The sequence below is a fragment of the Diceros bicornis genome, chromosome 28 (genome assembly GCF_020826845.1).
Source record: "Diceros bicornis minor isolate mBicDic1 chromosome 28, mDicBic1.mat.cur, whole genome shotgun sequence".
Classification (NCBI taxonomy): domain Eukaryota; kingdom Metazoa; phylum Chordata; class Mammalia; order Perissodactyla; family Rhinocerotidae; genus Diceros; species Diceros bicornis.
Genome location: NC_080767.1, coordinates 42679935 through 42693959, shown reverse-complemented (window position 1 = coordinate 42693959; position 14025 = coordinate 42679935). Strand labels below are relative to the sequence as shown.

The window sequence follows — 14025 nt, the reverse complement described above, 5'->3', positions numbered from 1 at the left end:
CTCCCGGCAGAGGCACAGCTCAACCGTGCTGCTGCGGATGGCCCCAGAGACCCTCTCCAGGAGGCACCGTAACTGGGAACTGGAGCACCAACTAGGCGGACTGAGGCTCTGCCCACAAACCCCAAGCAGCCCCTGCCTTCTGGTGGCCGCTGGCCCAGTCTGCGTGTCGTCTTTGATGGTGACTATCACCTGGGGACATCGGGTTAACAGCCCAGAGGACGGGAGGCCGGCAGGAAACTCTACCCGACAGCACCTCAGCCCTGCGGCTTGCAGCACACCCAACACTGCTGTCACTTAGCCTGCGCATCCACTGTCCAGCAAGGTGACTGCGAGCCACACGTGGCTGAGTCCGACCAGACTTGGGCCACAACAGCCCACGCTCCTGTTCTCGGGGCGCTGGGGGCCGCAGCTCCCGCACTGGACTGCGCAGGACGTTCTGGTGGAGAGCGCTGGTCTAGACAGAGACCACTGAGGGGACACTCCGGCCCACTTACAAGGGAAGATGGGTGGGCAGGCCTGTGGGAGCCCCTTGGGGAAGGTGGGCGTCCTCGAGGCTCAGGTGGGGTCACCACCCCCCTCCCCACGGAGCCAGAGCGGCCGAGCTACCCCGGCAGGTTCACTCGAGGGGCTGGATCTGGGTTCCCCCTGGAGTCTGTGGGGAAGGAGTCCTCGGGCCACCCCAGGTCCAGGGATGAAGTGCCCCAGCCTCAGCCCAGCTGTCCAACACCTCCACTTCCTGAGGCTTCCCTGCGGCTTCTCAGGGACGAAGGCTTTTGTGAGGATTGTGCCAACTCTGCCATCCAGAGCTCAACCCCAAGATGACTCGATTGTTCTCCTCCGAAACATCGGGTTCCACCAAGCTCCAGAACTGGCAGACAGGCGGCTCCGGAACGGAGCCCGTTTCCCTTCAACGGCACTTTCTGCCCATCGTGGCTGCTTGCAGAACAGACACACTCCGTAATAACGTGTCTCATTTTTCAAACTGCTTTTTGTTAAACCAGAACTTTGGTCTCCTGCTGTTTTTTTTCCCCCAGGGCACGTGTACCATCCCCCGAAATCAAGCACAGACTGGACATATGGGTCCGAATCATATCTGCCTTCACCAGTATGAGGGCATCTCCTCATCTCATTAGGACTCGACACGCTTGTCTGTTGGTTGAAATCAGCCACCTCAGCTCGTGTCAGCCAGCGCGGACCAATTCTCACTGCCATCTGGCCAAATCCTGGGGACAGGCTCCCTTGGTGGAACCTGGGGCGTCCAGGTCAAGGTGGGCCCCCCCAGCACCCACATCTGTTCCTTCCCCAGCATCACAGATGACCGCTTTAAAACCCTATTTTAACTTGCGAGAAACAGTATCTGTGGTGTCTTTGGTGGGTTACACCCTTACAAAAAGAAATAAACTTTTTGAGCTTTAAGCAATCACTCAATCAACATGTTAAAAAAATAAGTTTAATGCAGGTGGCTCATTTCATAAAGAATTTAACAGGCACTCGAGACACCAAGCAGCTTCACGGTCAGCTTGTCAACTCCTTGCACTGCCGTTTACATTCAAGGTGGCATGGCCAGACCCCTCCTGCCATCCCGACCACGTGGACACGCACCCACCTCAGCGAGGGGGGCTTCAGAGGATCTGAGGAACGTGAGTTAATTAACACAAAACAAAGGTTTTAGGAAACAGCATGATTTAGTGCAAAAGATTTTCTGCAGCGCTGTGAAGTGGGGTCCACGCAGGCCAGCTCCTCGACTGCCGTCCGGGCAACTCAGACAACTCATAACTTCGGTCAAGGAGCCTTCCCACTCACCTCAAGTCGCCGGTCGTCAGAAGCTGGCTACAAATCAAAGAGCACGGTTTATAGCCAATTGTTTTTTGCTTTCTCTACCTGATTTGGGTTTTTCTTCCAACGGCACACAACTCTCGAAACAGCTCCCCCTGGCCACTGTCCATGCCCGGGGGTATGGAGACTACTTGGGGTGAAGGGGCGTCGGCTGACCTGTCACCGTCACTATGGGGCCCTGACTGTTGTCTCAGCATAATCATTCTGAGTGCCTTCTCACTTGCCAATGAGGCCCTCAGTGGCCACTAAGCCACACGCCCACCCCGTCCCCCTCGGATGGAGGCCAGAGCAGGGATCCAGGCAAAACGCTGGCCCCTGGTGGTGGTCTTCCCTCTGTGACCAGAAGCCCCCACACTGGCCCTTTGTCCTTTCCTGACCCACATTCATTTTTGCTTTTCACTCCCCAGCAGCTCTAACAGATGCCAAGGCAGGAGCAGAAGAGCAGAGAGGCAGAGGGGCATCCTGGCAGCCAGGCCCCTCACTCAGAGGTCCAGCCCTAGGGCACACCCCGGGCTCTAAGAGGCGCTTTTTAAACACAGAGTTTGCTCACGTTTCCGGGATGCACACTCAGAGGCCTTGGTGCACCTCCTGAAGACCCCTGACATCTGTTCCAGACACAGAAGACTCAGTTCTGGGCATTCCCTCAAAGGAAGAGACCAAAGGCCCCCCAGAGCCAGAAAAGAACTGAGCTGCCTCCCCAGAAACCCACATTTGAGGAGATTACAGCATCCACCTTGACATTCTCAACAGATCTGCCCAGGAGGAAGACCCACCTGCCCTGGACCCGACGCCCGACAATCCCGTGGGCTGGACCCTGACCTAGGAACCTGCCAAGACCACCGGTGACTCCTCGCGAGACTATGTCCAAGCAAACCAAGGTGACCTTGAGGCGTGGCCTGGGACCAGGACCCCCAACACCTCTCAGGGTGAGAGATGGAGGCGGGTCCGCGGGCTGTGCCCAAACTCAGGCGGCCCGGGGCGGAGTGGACAGCCTTGTGGCAGTGCGCTGTTAGCTAGTGGAGGCTGATGCTGCCCTAAGGCTGGGGCCGGGGCCCGGGGTGCACAGAAGGGGCTGTGTGGCCAAGAGGACCCCCTCCAGATCTGCTCCTGGGCAGCACACCCCTCCCAGGGGTCTCCCACAACACTGGTGACGCCAGTGTCCTGGAGAGGGGACAGGGACACAGAGGCTCTCCAAGTGCAGAATGGACCGGCAGGCCCCACCCCACAGCACAGCCTGGAAAAGTGCAGGCTGGAACCACACGCAGGCGGCCAGGGGGATGCTGCACCTGAATGTGCGCACAGGGAGGGCCAGAGCAGAGAAGCAGCAGGGGGAGGGCGTCAGGTCCCCTTCACAGAAGTCGCAGCCCTTTCCTCTCCTGTGCCAGAGACCGGGGCGGGGACGGGGACCAGCCGTGCCTGCAACCCCGCCTGTGGGACGGGCTCAAGACGACAGGGCCCGGACCTACCCCGTCAAGAAAAGAGGCTGCAAACGCACCGACTGGCCCAGGTCACAGTAAACACAGCACAGGGCCAGGCCACTGGCACCCTCACATGTCCACGAAGACCATGAAGCACCAGCCCAGGCCCCCGACCAGCAGCATGGTCACGTGGATGCCGTAGATGAGCAGCTCATTCAGGAGTCGGAAGTCCACGCGCCGGCGGCCCAGCAGCAGCAGCAGCACGGACAGCTTGAGCTGGAAGCGCAGCAGGACGCGCACACCCAGGTACTGCAGGCAGAAGAGGGCGGCCAGCGCGCCCCAGAGCGCCGCCGTGAAGAGGCTGCAGCTAAAGTAGAGCAGGAAGCGGATGAAGCCGTACAGCCAGCGCGCCCGCACGTACACGTCGAAGTTGTTGTACTTGGTGCGCGCCAGGCGGGAGGCGCGCGCCGGCCCGCAGGCCGCGTGCAGGCAGGTGGTGTGCGGGCCGTGGAAGGAGCGCACCCGCCGCGGGATGGGCATGACCGGCATTGGCGCTGCGGCGGCGTCCAGGCGGCAGTCAGGACAGGCGTCATGGGCACCTAGGCCCGGGAGCCCGCCGCTGAGCCCGGGGAAGGCGAGCGCCTGCAGGAGAACAAGGAGGGGGCGGGTCAGCCCAAGGACGCGGCGAGCGAGCGTGTCCCTGCCGGGGACATCAGCCCGCCCTGGGTTGCAGAGAAACTGAGTCCAGGACATGAGATCTGCGCACACCCCCTGGGGTTGCTCTTTCCACCACAGCTACTAAGGACACTCCAAAGGGAACCACGTGACAACGAGAAGTGCCAATCCACCAGCGCCACTGGAAAGGAGGGCCAGGCTAGTGGCGGCGACCCCCCCCTGGAGGCAGTCACTGCCGAAACCAATGAGGAAGCGTCAGTGGAAACCCTGAGTGACCTCGCCCTTCCACAGGCTTCCTACAAGTCCCAGGCAACAGACTCAGCCTCCGGCTTGTACCTGGGCTGCCCGTTCCTGCCTGGACTTCTGTGGCCCCTTCACACAGGGCGGATGGGAGTCCCTGCATGTCACCGCACAACAGGACCAGTGTGAGGGAGAGGGGCATCCACAGGGCATAGACGGCGCAGTTCACTCCAGCAACTCGACAAGCCAGGAGCTGGGAGCCAGACAGCTAGGTTGGGGGCTAGACAGTGGGGTACGGGGGCTCTGGGGCCACCTGCTGGGCCTGAACCCTGGCGCTGTCACTCACTAGGAGGGACCTCCGGCAGGCTACCTCACCCCCTCCCACCCAGACCATCCCTGCCCTGCACAAGGGGGACGCTGTGGGAAGCTGGTGCTACAGGGAAAGGGTCAACTATGCCTGACAGGGTGGACGACAGCTGAAGGCTGGTGGTGTCATCGCAGCGCACGGGGTCCTACAGACTGGGCCGGAAGGAAAAGACAAATATCCAGCGACTCTCGGCTTTACCCCGTAACTGCCATTGAGGCCTAAACAATCTGCGCGTGGAGACACAGAGCTGGAAGCACGGGATGTGTAAAATCGCAACAGGCGACGGGGAGACGCTGCGGGGGCCTCTGCCTCCCACCCGCTGGGCTTAAGCCCGGTGCCCTGCACAGGGAACTTCTGCCAGCTCCTCTCCGCCGCTGGTCAGAGCAAATGGCTGCCCCAGCGCTGCTCAGGCCAGAGGCAGAGAAGGGGGAGGCCGGCACGTCCACCCGCCCCCGAACCACAGGCTTTGGCCACAACCTGGTCTAGGAGCAGCTCCCGCACCCTGAGCCGCTCCATCCCGGCTTCTCCTCGGTCTCGGCCCGCCGCCTCCAGGACAGCCGGTGCCCTCGTCTGGAGGGTCACTGAACGGCCGCCGCTCGCCATCCTCCACCAGCGCGGGGCCCGCGGGCAGGTCCCGACGGCTCGCAAAGACGTCGGCCCGCGGGCCTGCAGGCCGGGACGCGCGGGGCCCCGACGGGGAGCGGCTCCTCCCGCCGGGCGCCCCGGGCGCAGGACCGCCCCGCCCGCCGCCCTGGAGACGCCCGCGCCCCGCTCACCGGGTGCCCTCGCCGCGCCGGCGTCCCGAGACGCGGGGGAGGCGGGCGGTGCCGGCGGCCGGGCCTGCGGGCCCCCCTGTTCCTTGGGGCTCCGGGAGCAGGGCGGCCGCATGGTGCCGACGGCGCGGCGGCTGCGGGTCCGGGCTGTCACGCGTCCCCGCCCGGGGCCACCCCGAAGGACCTGGGGCTCCCGCGCGCGGCGGCCGGCGGCGTTTGGCCCGGCGTGGGAGCCGTAGCGCCGTCCCTCTGCGGCCACCGTAGGACTTCCCTCACGCCCCTCCGCCCGCGCCGACACCGAGAGCGCCTCCCTGCCTCCGGCCGCGGGCCGACTCTCAGACCCGGAACTCGACGCTTCCGCAGGGCGTGCGTGCGTGCGTGCGTGCGGCCCGTGGCGCTGCCGCCCGGCGTCACCGCCCCCGTACGGGGGTCGTCGCCTCGGCTTGTCCTGCGCAGGCGCAGATAGTGGGCCTGCGCGCGCGGGGGGTGGGGGTGGTCCCCGGGTACCTCTTCCGCGCACGCGCCGCTGCCTGAGGCTGTTGGCAGTGCGCAGGCGCGCGCCTCTGTGGGCGGGGCTGCGAGCTGGGCAGTTGCTCTGGTGCTTGGAGTGGGTTTTCCCCGTAGCGCTGGACCGCCCGCTGACCTGCTAGTCTGCGACCCGGGCTCTGCCACTGGGGGTTGGGGTGGCGCAGGGGGCCGGAACCCGAGGGGGCCGGCAGGGGTGGGCGTGGCGAGATCGAGCTGGGGCGGGCTGGCCGAACCATCCAGGGACACGTGTCCCCAGATGCAGGGAGTCGGGGCGGGCTGGCTGGACATCCGCAGGGCCCTGGGGTTGTCCTTTCCCAGGAGAATGAGGATTTCAATGCAGACGTATTTTAATGTTTTAATCCAGCAGGGGTGTCAGGATAGGGGAAACACCTGGTGTTCCTGGGATGCAGCTGGCGAGTTCCATCTGCCTGAGTTCGATGCATTTCAGAGAATCAGCAAGTTCGTGCACGTGCAAGTGGCTGGCTGTCCCCCGGGTGGCTGAGGGGTTCTGGTCTTGGTTGTCGTTTTTGTTACTGGACACTCTAATTGAGGCCAGCTCTCCAGGCACCCTTCACAGAAGACAGCAGGGCGTCACCCTCCTCCTGACTGACCACCAGGACCGCCGGCGTCTCGACCCAGGCGGGGGAGCTCCTAACTGCCCCCACGTCACCTCGCCCCACAAGCCCTAACCCCAGCCGCCCCGCACCCAATCCCTGTCGTGTAGGAAGGGCCCAGTGCTTGGTGGCCCGCCTGCTCCTGGCCCTCCTGCCGTTGCCCTGCTGGTGAGGAGGGCCTGGCAGGGTCAGGATGGAGAGGGGAGGGGCGGGCGGGAAGACCTGAGGACCAGAGAGTTTGAAAAGTTTCCAGAGCAGCTGTGGAGCTGCAGCAGGAGAAGATGGGAGAGAAGGGGGATGTTTTAAGAAGTGTTTCTTTAAATGCATCTCCTCTGGGCTGGTCTCTGGCCCTCTGCTCTGCACCCTGCCCCAGGGTGGAGGTTTTCTTCTTCAGCCCCTGTCCAGCCCTCTCCCTTTGAGATGCCCCATGCAGCCCCCCTCCTTGGCTCTGTGAGGAGGCCCCATTGTTCTCCTTCTCGACTGACTTGTCCCTTCACATTTGCTTTTTCTGTCCCTCTGCCCCTCCTCCATACGCCAAGCTCCTGCTCACCCTTCAAGACCCCAATCAAATATTCCTTCCTCTGGGAAGCCGCCTCCAACCATGTGCCACCCCTTCCCTGGTGCCCACTATCCCTCTCAAGTGGGGGGGTTCTGACTGCCTGACCACCGCCAGGCCAGGAGCCCAGAGGACCAGGACGGGGCTGTGTCCTCGCAGCCAGCTCAGGGGCAGGGCCGGGGGGAGGCCCCTTGCACGTGCTGTGTTTGTTCGCAGGCTTGCCCTGGTGTGGGGGTCCAGCAGGGGTGCCCATCTCAGTCTCCAGCCTCTCGGGCCTTCCCCTCCGGGGTCAGCCCCAGGCCTCCCCCAGGACGTCCGAGCTGCGGCAGTGACCTGGCGCCACCTGCTGGGATGGTGCACGTGGTGCCGCAGAGCTGGCTGCCTGGATGCTGCATGAGGGACCTGAGGGGGGCTCTCAGTCCATCTGAGGCTTCAGGGTAGGGCCGCAGACTGGGGCACCCCCCCCCCCCCCGCCAAATCCAGCCCACTCCCTGCTTGGCTGTGGCTGCTTCTGAGCCACCGCGGCTGAGCTGGGTAGCCCGGTGACAGAGACCCAATGGCTTGCAAACCGGAAAACCTCTCCTCTCTGGCCTGTACAGGAAGTTCGTGGACCCCCGCTTTAAACAAACATTTATCCTCATGCATCTGGCACAGGGAGAGGCTAGGCGAATTCTGCTGAGTGAATTGAAAGAGCTGAGGCAGCACAGCGGACGGCCCACCGGGTTGGGGATGGTTTCAGCCCCCAACCCCCCTCCACTTAGGGGGAGGATCCCGTCACTTTAGGGGGCGACTCCAGGACAGTAGAGGATGAGTGAGCAGGGTCCTGACCTCTGACATCAGGCCACCCTGCAGGCTTGGCCCTACAGCGACCCGCAGTCCTCATAAACGGCCCTGCGCCAGCAAGAGATGGACTCAAGTGCCCCCTCGGCTCTGGGCTGCCTTAGGAACTGGCCTCAGGCCCAAGGGCTGCCATGAGATCTGGGGCAGGGTCAGAAGAAGCTGTGCAGTTTCTGCCTCGGCCTCCTGGACGCTCCCTCGAAGCACTCAGCCGCCACGCTGCGAGTCTCTGGGCCATGTGGCGGGCACATGGGAGAGGCCATGGCGGGGGCTCTAGTGCATGGCCCAGCGGTGCCCAGCCTTCGGGTGCATGGTGCAAGCGTCCCACCTGTGGGTGTAGAAGCCTCTGGGCGATTTTGGCCACAGCCCTCTGGGTCACCCCCCAATTTGTCTTCCCAGCTGAGCCCCAGACAGCACAGAGCAGAGAGGGCCTGTCTGGTCCCTGTCCAGATCCCTGCCCCACAGACTCTGAGCATAACAAAATGGCTGCTGTTTTACGGAGGTTGGGGTTCGTTCTTTACATGCCCAAATGGTTTGAGTGGAACAACATGTCATTTCAAATCCTTATAACGACCTTCAAGGTAAAGAGTCTTGCCTCCACTTTACAGATGAGGAAAGAGATTTTTGATCAAGTCAGGCCTGACTCCAAAACCCAGGATGAATCCGCCACCCACAGATGGCTAATAAGTGGCACTCGTCCTGAGCCGCCTCCCTCAGACTCCCTGCAGACATCACTCATGGATTTGGCAATCTGGGACAGACATCACTAGTTAATCCAGCACTCTGGTGGTCTCACCAATGGCCGTTTCCCTGCTGGTCCTTGGTTACAGAATTCCAGCCTACTTGGGGTGGCAGTGTGCCCTGAGAACAGATCACAGCATCTTCCTTCCCCATTGTGATTCCTCCTTTACCTCCGTAAACCCGGAGAGGATGCCTTTCTCCTCAGGGCAGACCCTGGCCAGGGTCCTGGGGCCGCCTGCTGGTGTGTCACAGGGCCAGCCGGGCCCGCAGAGGTCACTGCAGAAGCAATGGACGGCATTTATGGAGGGCAGGACAGTGGAGCGGCCGAGAGCCTGTGCTGCAGCTCTAGCTGTCTGGTTTCTCTCTGGCCCCACAACTTTCTAGCTGTGCAAAGGTCCCTGTTCTCTCTTGCACTTTCAAGGTGGCTGGGGAGGGGCAGTGGCCCCCATCTGCCTCCTTGCTGTCCCTCCAGGCGGCTGGCTCTCCCCCACCTCTCCAAGTCCAAGGCCGGCCTGAGCTGGTCCCTCAGTCTCAGCGCGGTCGTTTCCGGGCAGGGAGGCCTCCCTGCCGCCCGCTCCCCATCCCACCCTCTGGAGCTGGAGCTCCTGTTTGCTGCTGTATGCCGAGTGCCAGCACAGCAGGGCTCAGGATGTGCCTGACTGGTTGGTTGGTTGGTTGGTTGACTAAAGTGTCTGGCTTGCGCTGGGCATTCAAAACTGGAGGCCCGGGCTTTGAAGGACAATGGGCATCCACCTAGCATCGCCCGATGACATCCATGGGCATTTAACTCGCCAGCTTCAGTCCCAGCCCCCTGTGGCGCAGGGCAGGAGTAAAGGGGACTAGAGGGAAATCGGACTGCACTGGACGGTGGGGAAGCACGTGGATCTCCAGGTAAGAGCTTTGTGAGTGACGCCAGGGACAGTCCAGGGCAGCTGGAGTATGGTTTGTAGATTACAGGTTTCCTCTGATTTCAGAAGTGTGTCCTCCCTCTGCCCCCAAGCTAGAAGAGGTGGCTCCGTGGTTGGGTAAACTACTTAAGCTTCCGAAGTGTCCAGCCTCCGTCTGTGAGCTGTGAGCACATCCCCAGTGGCCATTGACGAGGATTTAATGAGGCAAAGGCTTTAACCGAGGCCAGGCCAGAGTAAGTGCTCAATAAACCCGGCGGAGCAAAGTGGAGAAGTCCTCACTGGAGACAACGGACTCAGCTCTCAGACTGGGACCTGCCTCTCACCTTGCGAAGGAGGAGGCTACACAGCCCAGCTTCCTGGTGGTCCTGGCCTCCTTCCCGGCGCAGGCCCTTGGCCACTGCAAGGGATATGTCCTCCTAAAACCCAGACCCAGGCCTCGAAGGGGGCCTGGAAGGCTGGTACTCAAGGTTAGTGCTCCCACCGGGTCAGCCACTTCCTGCCAGCCCCGTCCCCCGTCCCAAGCCCTGGTTGTGTTTTCTCTTGTGCTAATTTCACAAAAGACACAACTCATCCTCCTGTTGATTGAACAGTTTTGTGCTGACAGGAGTGAAGATTTGTGGCCGAGCTCATCATTACCCCAGATCGTGGGCGATTTGTCTGGCTCCAAGGAGCCGGGCGAGGTGGATATATTTTATGGCACGCTCAGAAGACAAACATACGCATTTATATGTCACTTGTTGCAAATATAAATGCTAACTTGTACTTCTTTCAAAACTTTTAATGAATTGTATACATTCCGGAAGATTTATAGGGTGAACAGAATGGCTCAAAATGTTACTTTTAACATATTTGTCACTTTGGCAACAGCACCAAAAAAATCTGGAAGATACTGCATTCAGAAATAAATCATAAATAGATGCATCTTAAAAGAGGTTTATTTTGGTCGTTAATGGTTGATGGGCCCCCCAGTGCAGGATTTAAAGTTAAATTATGCAAAATCAAAAACAAACCTTATAATACTTAATCAAACATGCATAAAACTGTCAGGCCCAAATAAATTCTCTCAATTAACTTGCTTCAGCTTGTGATTGCATTCGCTAATTTAATCAGCCCCGGAATAATCTGGAGGCCGAGAAATGATGAATGACTGAGCACGCGCCACGGGGAGCCGGGGCGGAGTACCGGCCAGAGCGTGGCGGGACCCTGGGGGTTGGGGACCACGTTGTCCCTGTGGGCAGCTGTTCCCTCTTCCCCCTCACGGAGGTAGGGTCCATCAGCCAGGCACTCAGCTCAGATCCACATCAGCCTGCTGTCCTGGTAACACGGCTGCCTTTGCGGTGTTCTGGATGAGCTCTGGATGAGCCACACTTGGAACCACCATCTGGAATGAATTCCACTTTGGTTTTGGCTCCAGAGGCCCCAGCGCTCACATCAGCTGCGGACGCCGGCTCTCTCCCGGTCTTTTCCAGAACAATGGGAACTGAAATGTGCTAGGAATGGTTCCGTTCCCACCATCTCCCCTCAGAGCCTGCCCATTCCTACCGCTGATTCTTGATCAAGTGAGGGTTTTGACATGAATGCATTTTGTCTTTCGGGAGGGCAATGACAGGAGGGCAGTGACAGGCAGACAGTCGGGCCAGGATGAACCTGGGCCCTGCACCTGGGCATGCGGGGAGAGGAGGTCGGCTCTCGGCTTAAGGCCTGGCCCCCGAGGTGGGCCCAGAGCTGAACTCACCCAGGGCACCCTGAGGTCAGGACCCAGTCATTTTTCTTCCGTCTGATTGAGGCTGTGCACCAGGTTTTGCTCAGCGCCTGTTGAAGACCGCCTCGTCCAGCAGGACCACCCAGACCCAATCAAGTCACCGATGGCCCAGACCTGCACAGGGTTTGTGCTTTAAGAGGGGAACTGAAGCTTTGTGGAGTATTTCGTTTCTTTTTGTAAAATTTGGTGACTCTATTTCAACCAGAACCAAATCTACTTATTGTGTAATTACAGCAGACAAGAAGGAAAGTCACAGAGAGAAAGAGAAACAGAGGGAGAGAGCGACAGGAGGAGAAAGAGAGACAGAGGGAGAAGGAGAGAGAGAGAGGGAGGGAGGGAGGGGGAGGGGGAGAGGGGGAGAGGGGGCGGGGAAGAGAGAGAGAGAGAGAGAGAGGAGCCAGCTGCACCTAGTCTGAGCTGACGGTGGGCGGGTGGGATGGCTCTTTGTTCAGTCTGAGCTCCTGATGTCGCCTGTGTCTCAGGACCCCACCTCGGGGCCGTCACCTCCCCTCCCCTAAGGGCCCCCCTTTACCTGTCTCCCCACATTGTGGTGGACGTCTCTGTCAAGCCATCAGCACACACTGCCTCACCTGCTTCCCCGGTCGCCCCTCGGGGTCACCTGCGTGGACGAGGCCCCCGCTCAGCCCTGGGATCCGGGGTGGTGAGATGGCGAGCAGCCTACATTTCTTGGCGCCGGCTCTCTGCTGTATCTCTGGTGCTTTATATTATTTAATTATCAAAACAGGGATTACATTGCATGCCTGGGTTTGCATTCTGCCTTTCCCACTTGACCTTACACGATGAATGTTTTTCGACACGAGTAGCACTCTCCATCAGTCTGGCGTTTAAGGCCGTGCGCATGCCGGTGCACGATGTCCTGTCACTTACCTCATCCTTTCTCTCCGACGGGACACATGCGTCGGCGCGTCTTTTTGTGATTATAAATAACGCTGTGACGAACATCCTGGTCCATCAATCTGAGTGCAGGCACATTTCATGTTCCCTCTGGATGGATCGCCGACGTGGGCTGACTTTTTAAGGCTCTGGATACTTGGCAAGCCCCCCACTGCCCCTGCTGCAGCAGACGACGGAAGGACAAGGTTCCGGGCTGGGGGGCTCCCTGCCTGAGGTCGCCACCCTCACCGGCTCTCCCCAGGACAGGCACAGTGTCCGGAGAACCAGCCAGCCTGTTTCCTGCCAATGGAATTCTGTGTCCTGTCATTTCCAAACAAGCCACAAAGAGCACCCGTGCCTTGAAGAAAGAGAGCCGCCTCCCCTCATCACTGGCAAGAGGTGGGCTCCATGGACATCCACGTGGATGCCTGTGGTGTTGTCACGCCCGTCCTGGGGGCTCAGAAGGAAGGAAAGGCCTGAGGCCGCCTGAGTGGATGCAGAGCAGCGCCCTTCCACAGAAGCAGAGAGACTGATGGTCCAGGACACACCTCAGGGGGCAACTTATTCGGAACCCCAAGTCCAGGCGCGGGAGGGCCCCAGCCAGCAAATGCAGTGGCACCTCAGCCCACCCAGTCGGAAGAACAGCTGCCACCTGGAGCGTTAGCCCAGAGAGGCACCAGGTTAATGGAAACAAAATAAGAGACGGCGAGCCCCGAGAGCATCGTGCTCAACGAGATGAGCCAGACAGAAGAGGACAAATGCTGGACGGTTCCACTCCTGTGAAGGCCCTCGAGGAGTCAGATCGCAGAGACAGGAAGTGGGGTGGTGGTGCCAGGGGCTGGCGGAGGGTGGAGGTGAGTGTTTAACGGGGACAGAGCTTCAGTTCGGGAAGATGAGAGTCCTGGAGACGGATGGTGGTGACGGCTGCACAACAGTGAGAACGTGCTTAATGCCACCGAGCTGTGCAGTTAAAAACCCGTGAGCAGCCTGAGGCCACTTCTGGAAACGGTTCGCTGTTTACTTGACCCAGAAACTCCAAAAGAGCCTACAAACCGAAAGGTTCAGGTCTTCGTGTTCACTTTAAGGACGCTCGTGAAGCTGCCCAGGCCGCCGAGCACCTGAAAGATGTCACTTTACAGAAGCGATGCTGCCACTCCGTGGTTACGATGGCAGAGCTGGTAGGTGTGCCCCAGCCAGCAGTGGGTGGGACACAGGGCCGGGGGCCCAAAAAGAGAGCTGAATTTTTGCTGCACGTGCTTAGAAAGGAGGAGAGTAATGCTGACCTGAGGGGTTCAGAGCAGACTCCGGTCACGGAGCACGTCCGGGTGAGTGACCTTGCAGAGCTCACAGTTCACGTTGAGATGGTCCGCACTGAAAAAGAGCAGATGGTTCCTAAACCAGAGGAGGAGGGTGCACAGAACAAGATATCCAGGAAGAAATCGAAGGAACAAAAGCTTAGGGCCCCGGGAATAAATTCGGCATAAAATAAGTGCAAATACAAGTAAAACAAAACAAAAATGGTTAAAATGATAACTCTTACCCCAATAAAAAGAAAAAAGAGGGAAGATAAAAACATACATTCCTAACCACTTGAATTTGCATAAAAAGCACCAAAGAGTGAAAAGGGTGGGGGGCCCTGGTGGGAGTGGATGGACCATGCTGTGTCCACACTTCAGATCTTACACATGCATGGTGGATGGTGTATGGCCGACCGTTACACGAGTGCACGCGTACCTGCCTTCCAAACCGTGACCTGTCCCCTCCCTCCTTCACACGCTGCCGCCCTTCCAGATGCTTCCTTCCTTCCAGATGTGTCCAATCCTTCCAGATGCTGCTTCCTTCCTTCCAGACGTGTCCAATCCTTCTAGATGCTTCC

The 14025-nt window shown here is 59.8% G+C and overlaps 1 protein-coding gene across 3 annotated transcripts; it reads right to left on the bottom strand.

Annotated features, from left to right (window-relative positions):
- Window positions 1-1431: 1431 nt before the first annotated feature.
- On the bottom strand, window positions 1432-5683 carry TMEM250 (transmembrane protein 250). Of its 3 annotated transcripts, XR_009215938.1 has the most exons (3): window positions 5014-5282; window positions 3303-3896; window positions 1432-1830 (listed from the first exon to the last, which is right to left on the bottom strand). XR_009215938.1 is itself a non-coding variant. In XM_058524502.1 (2 exons), the coding sequence occupies exon 2, from the start codon at window positions 3801-3803 to the stop codon at window positions 3384-3386; it is 420 nt and encodes a 139-aa protein (XP_058380485.1). In that variant the 5' UTR covers window positions 3804-3896; window positions 5313-5683; the 3' UTR covers window positions 1432-3383. The 3 variants fall into 3 exon arrangements, 2 of the variants coding, with proteins under 2 accessions (XP_058380485.1, XP_058380484.1); XM_058524502.1 differs by lacking the exon at window positions 5014-5282 and adding an exon at window positions 5313-5683 and having other exon boundaries at window positions 1432-3896; XM_058524501.1 differs by having other exon boundaries at window positions 1432-3896.
- Between the last annotated feature and the right edge of the window lie 8342 nt (window positions 5684-14025).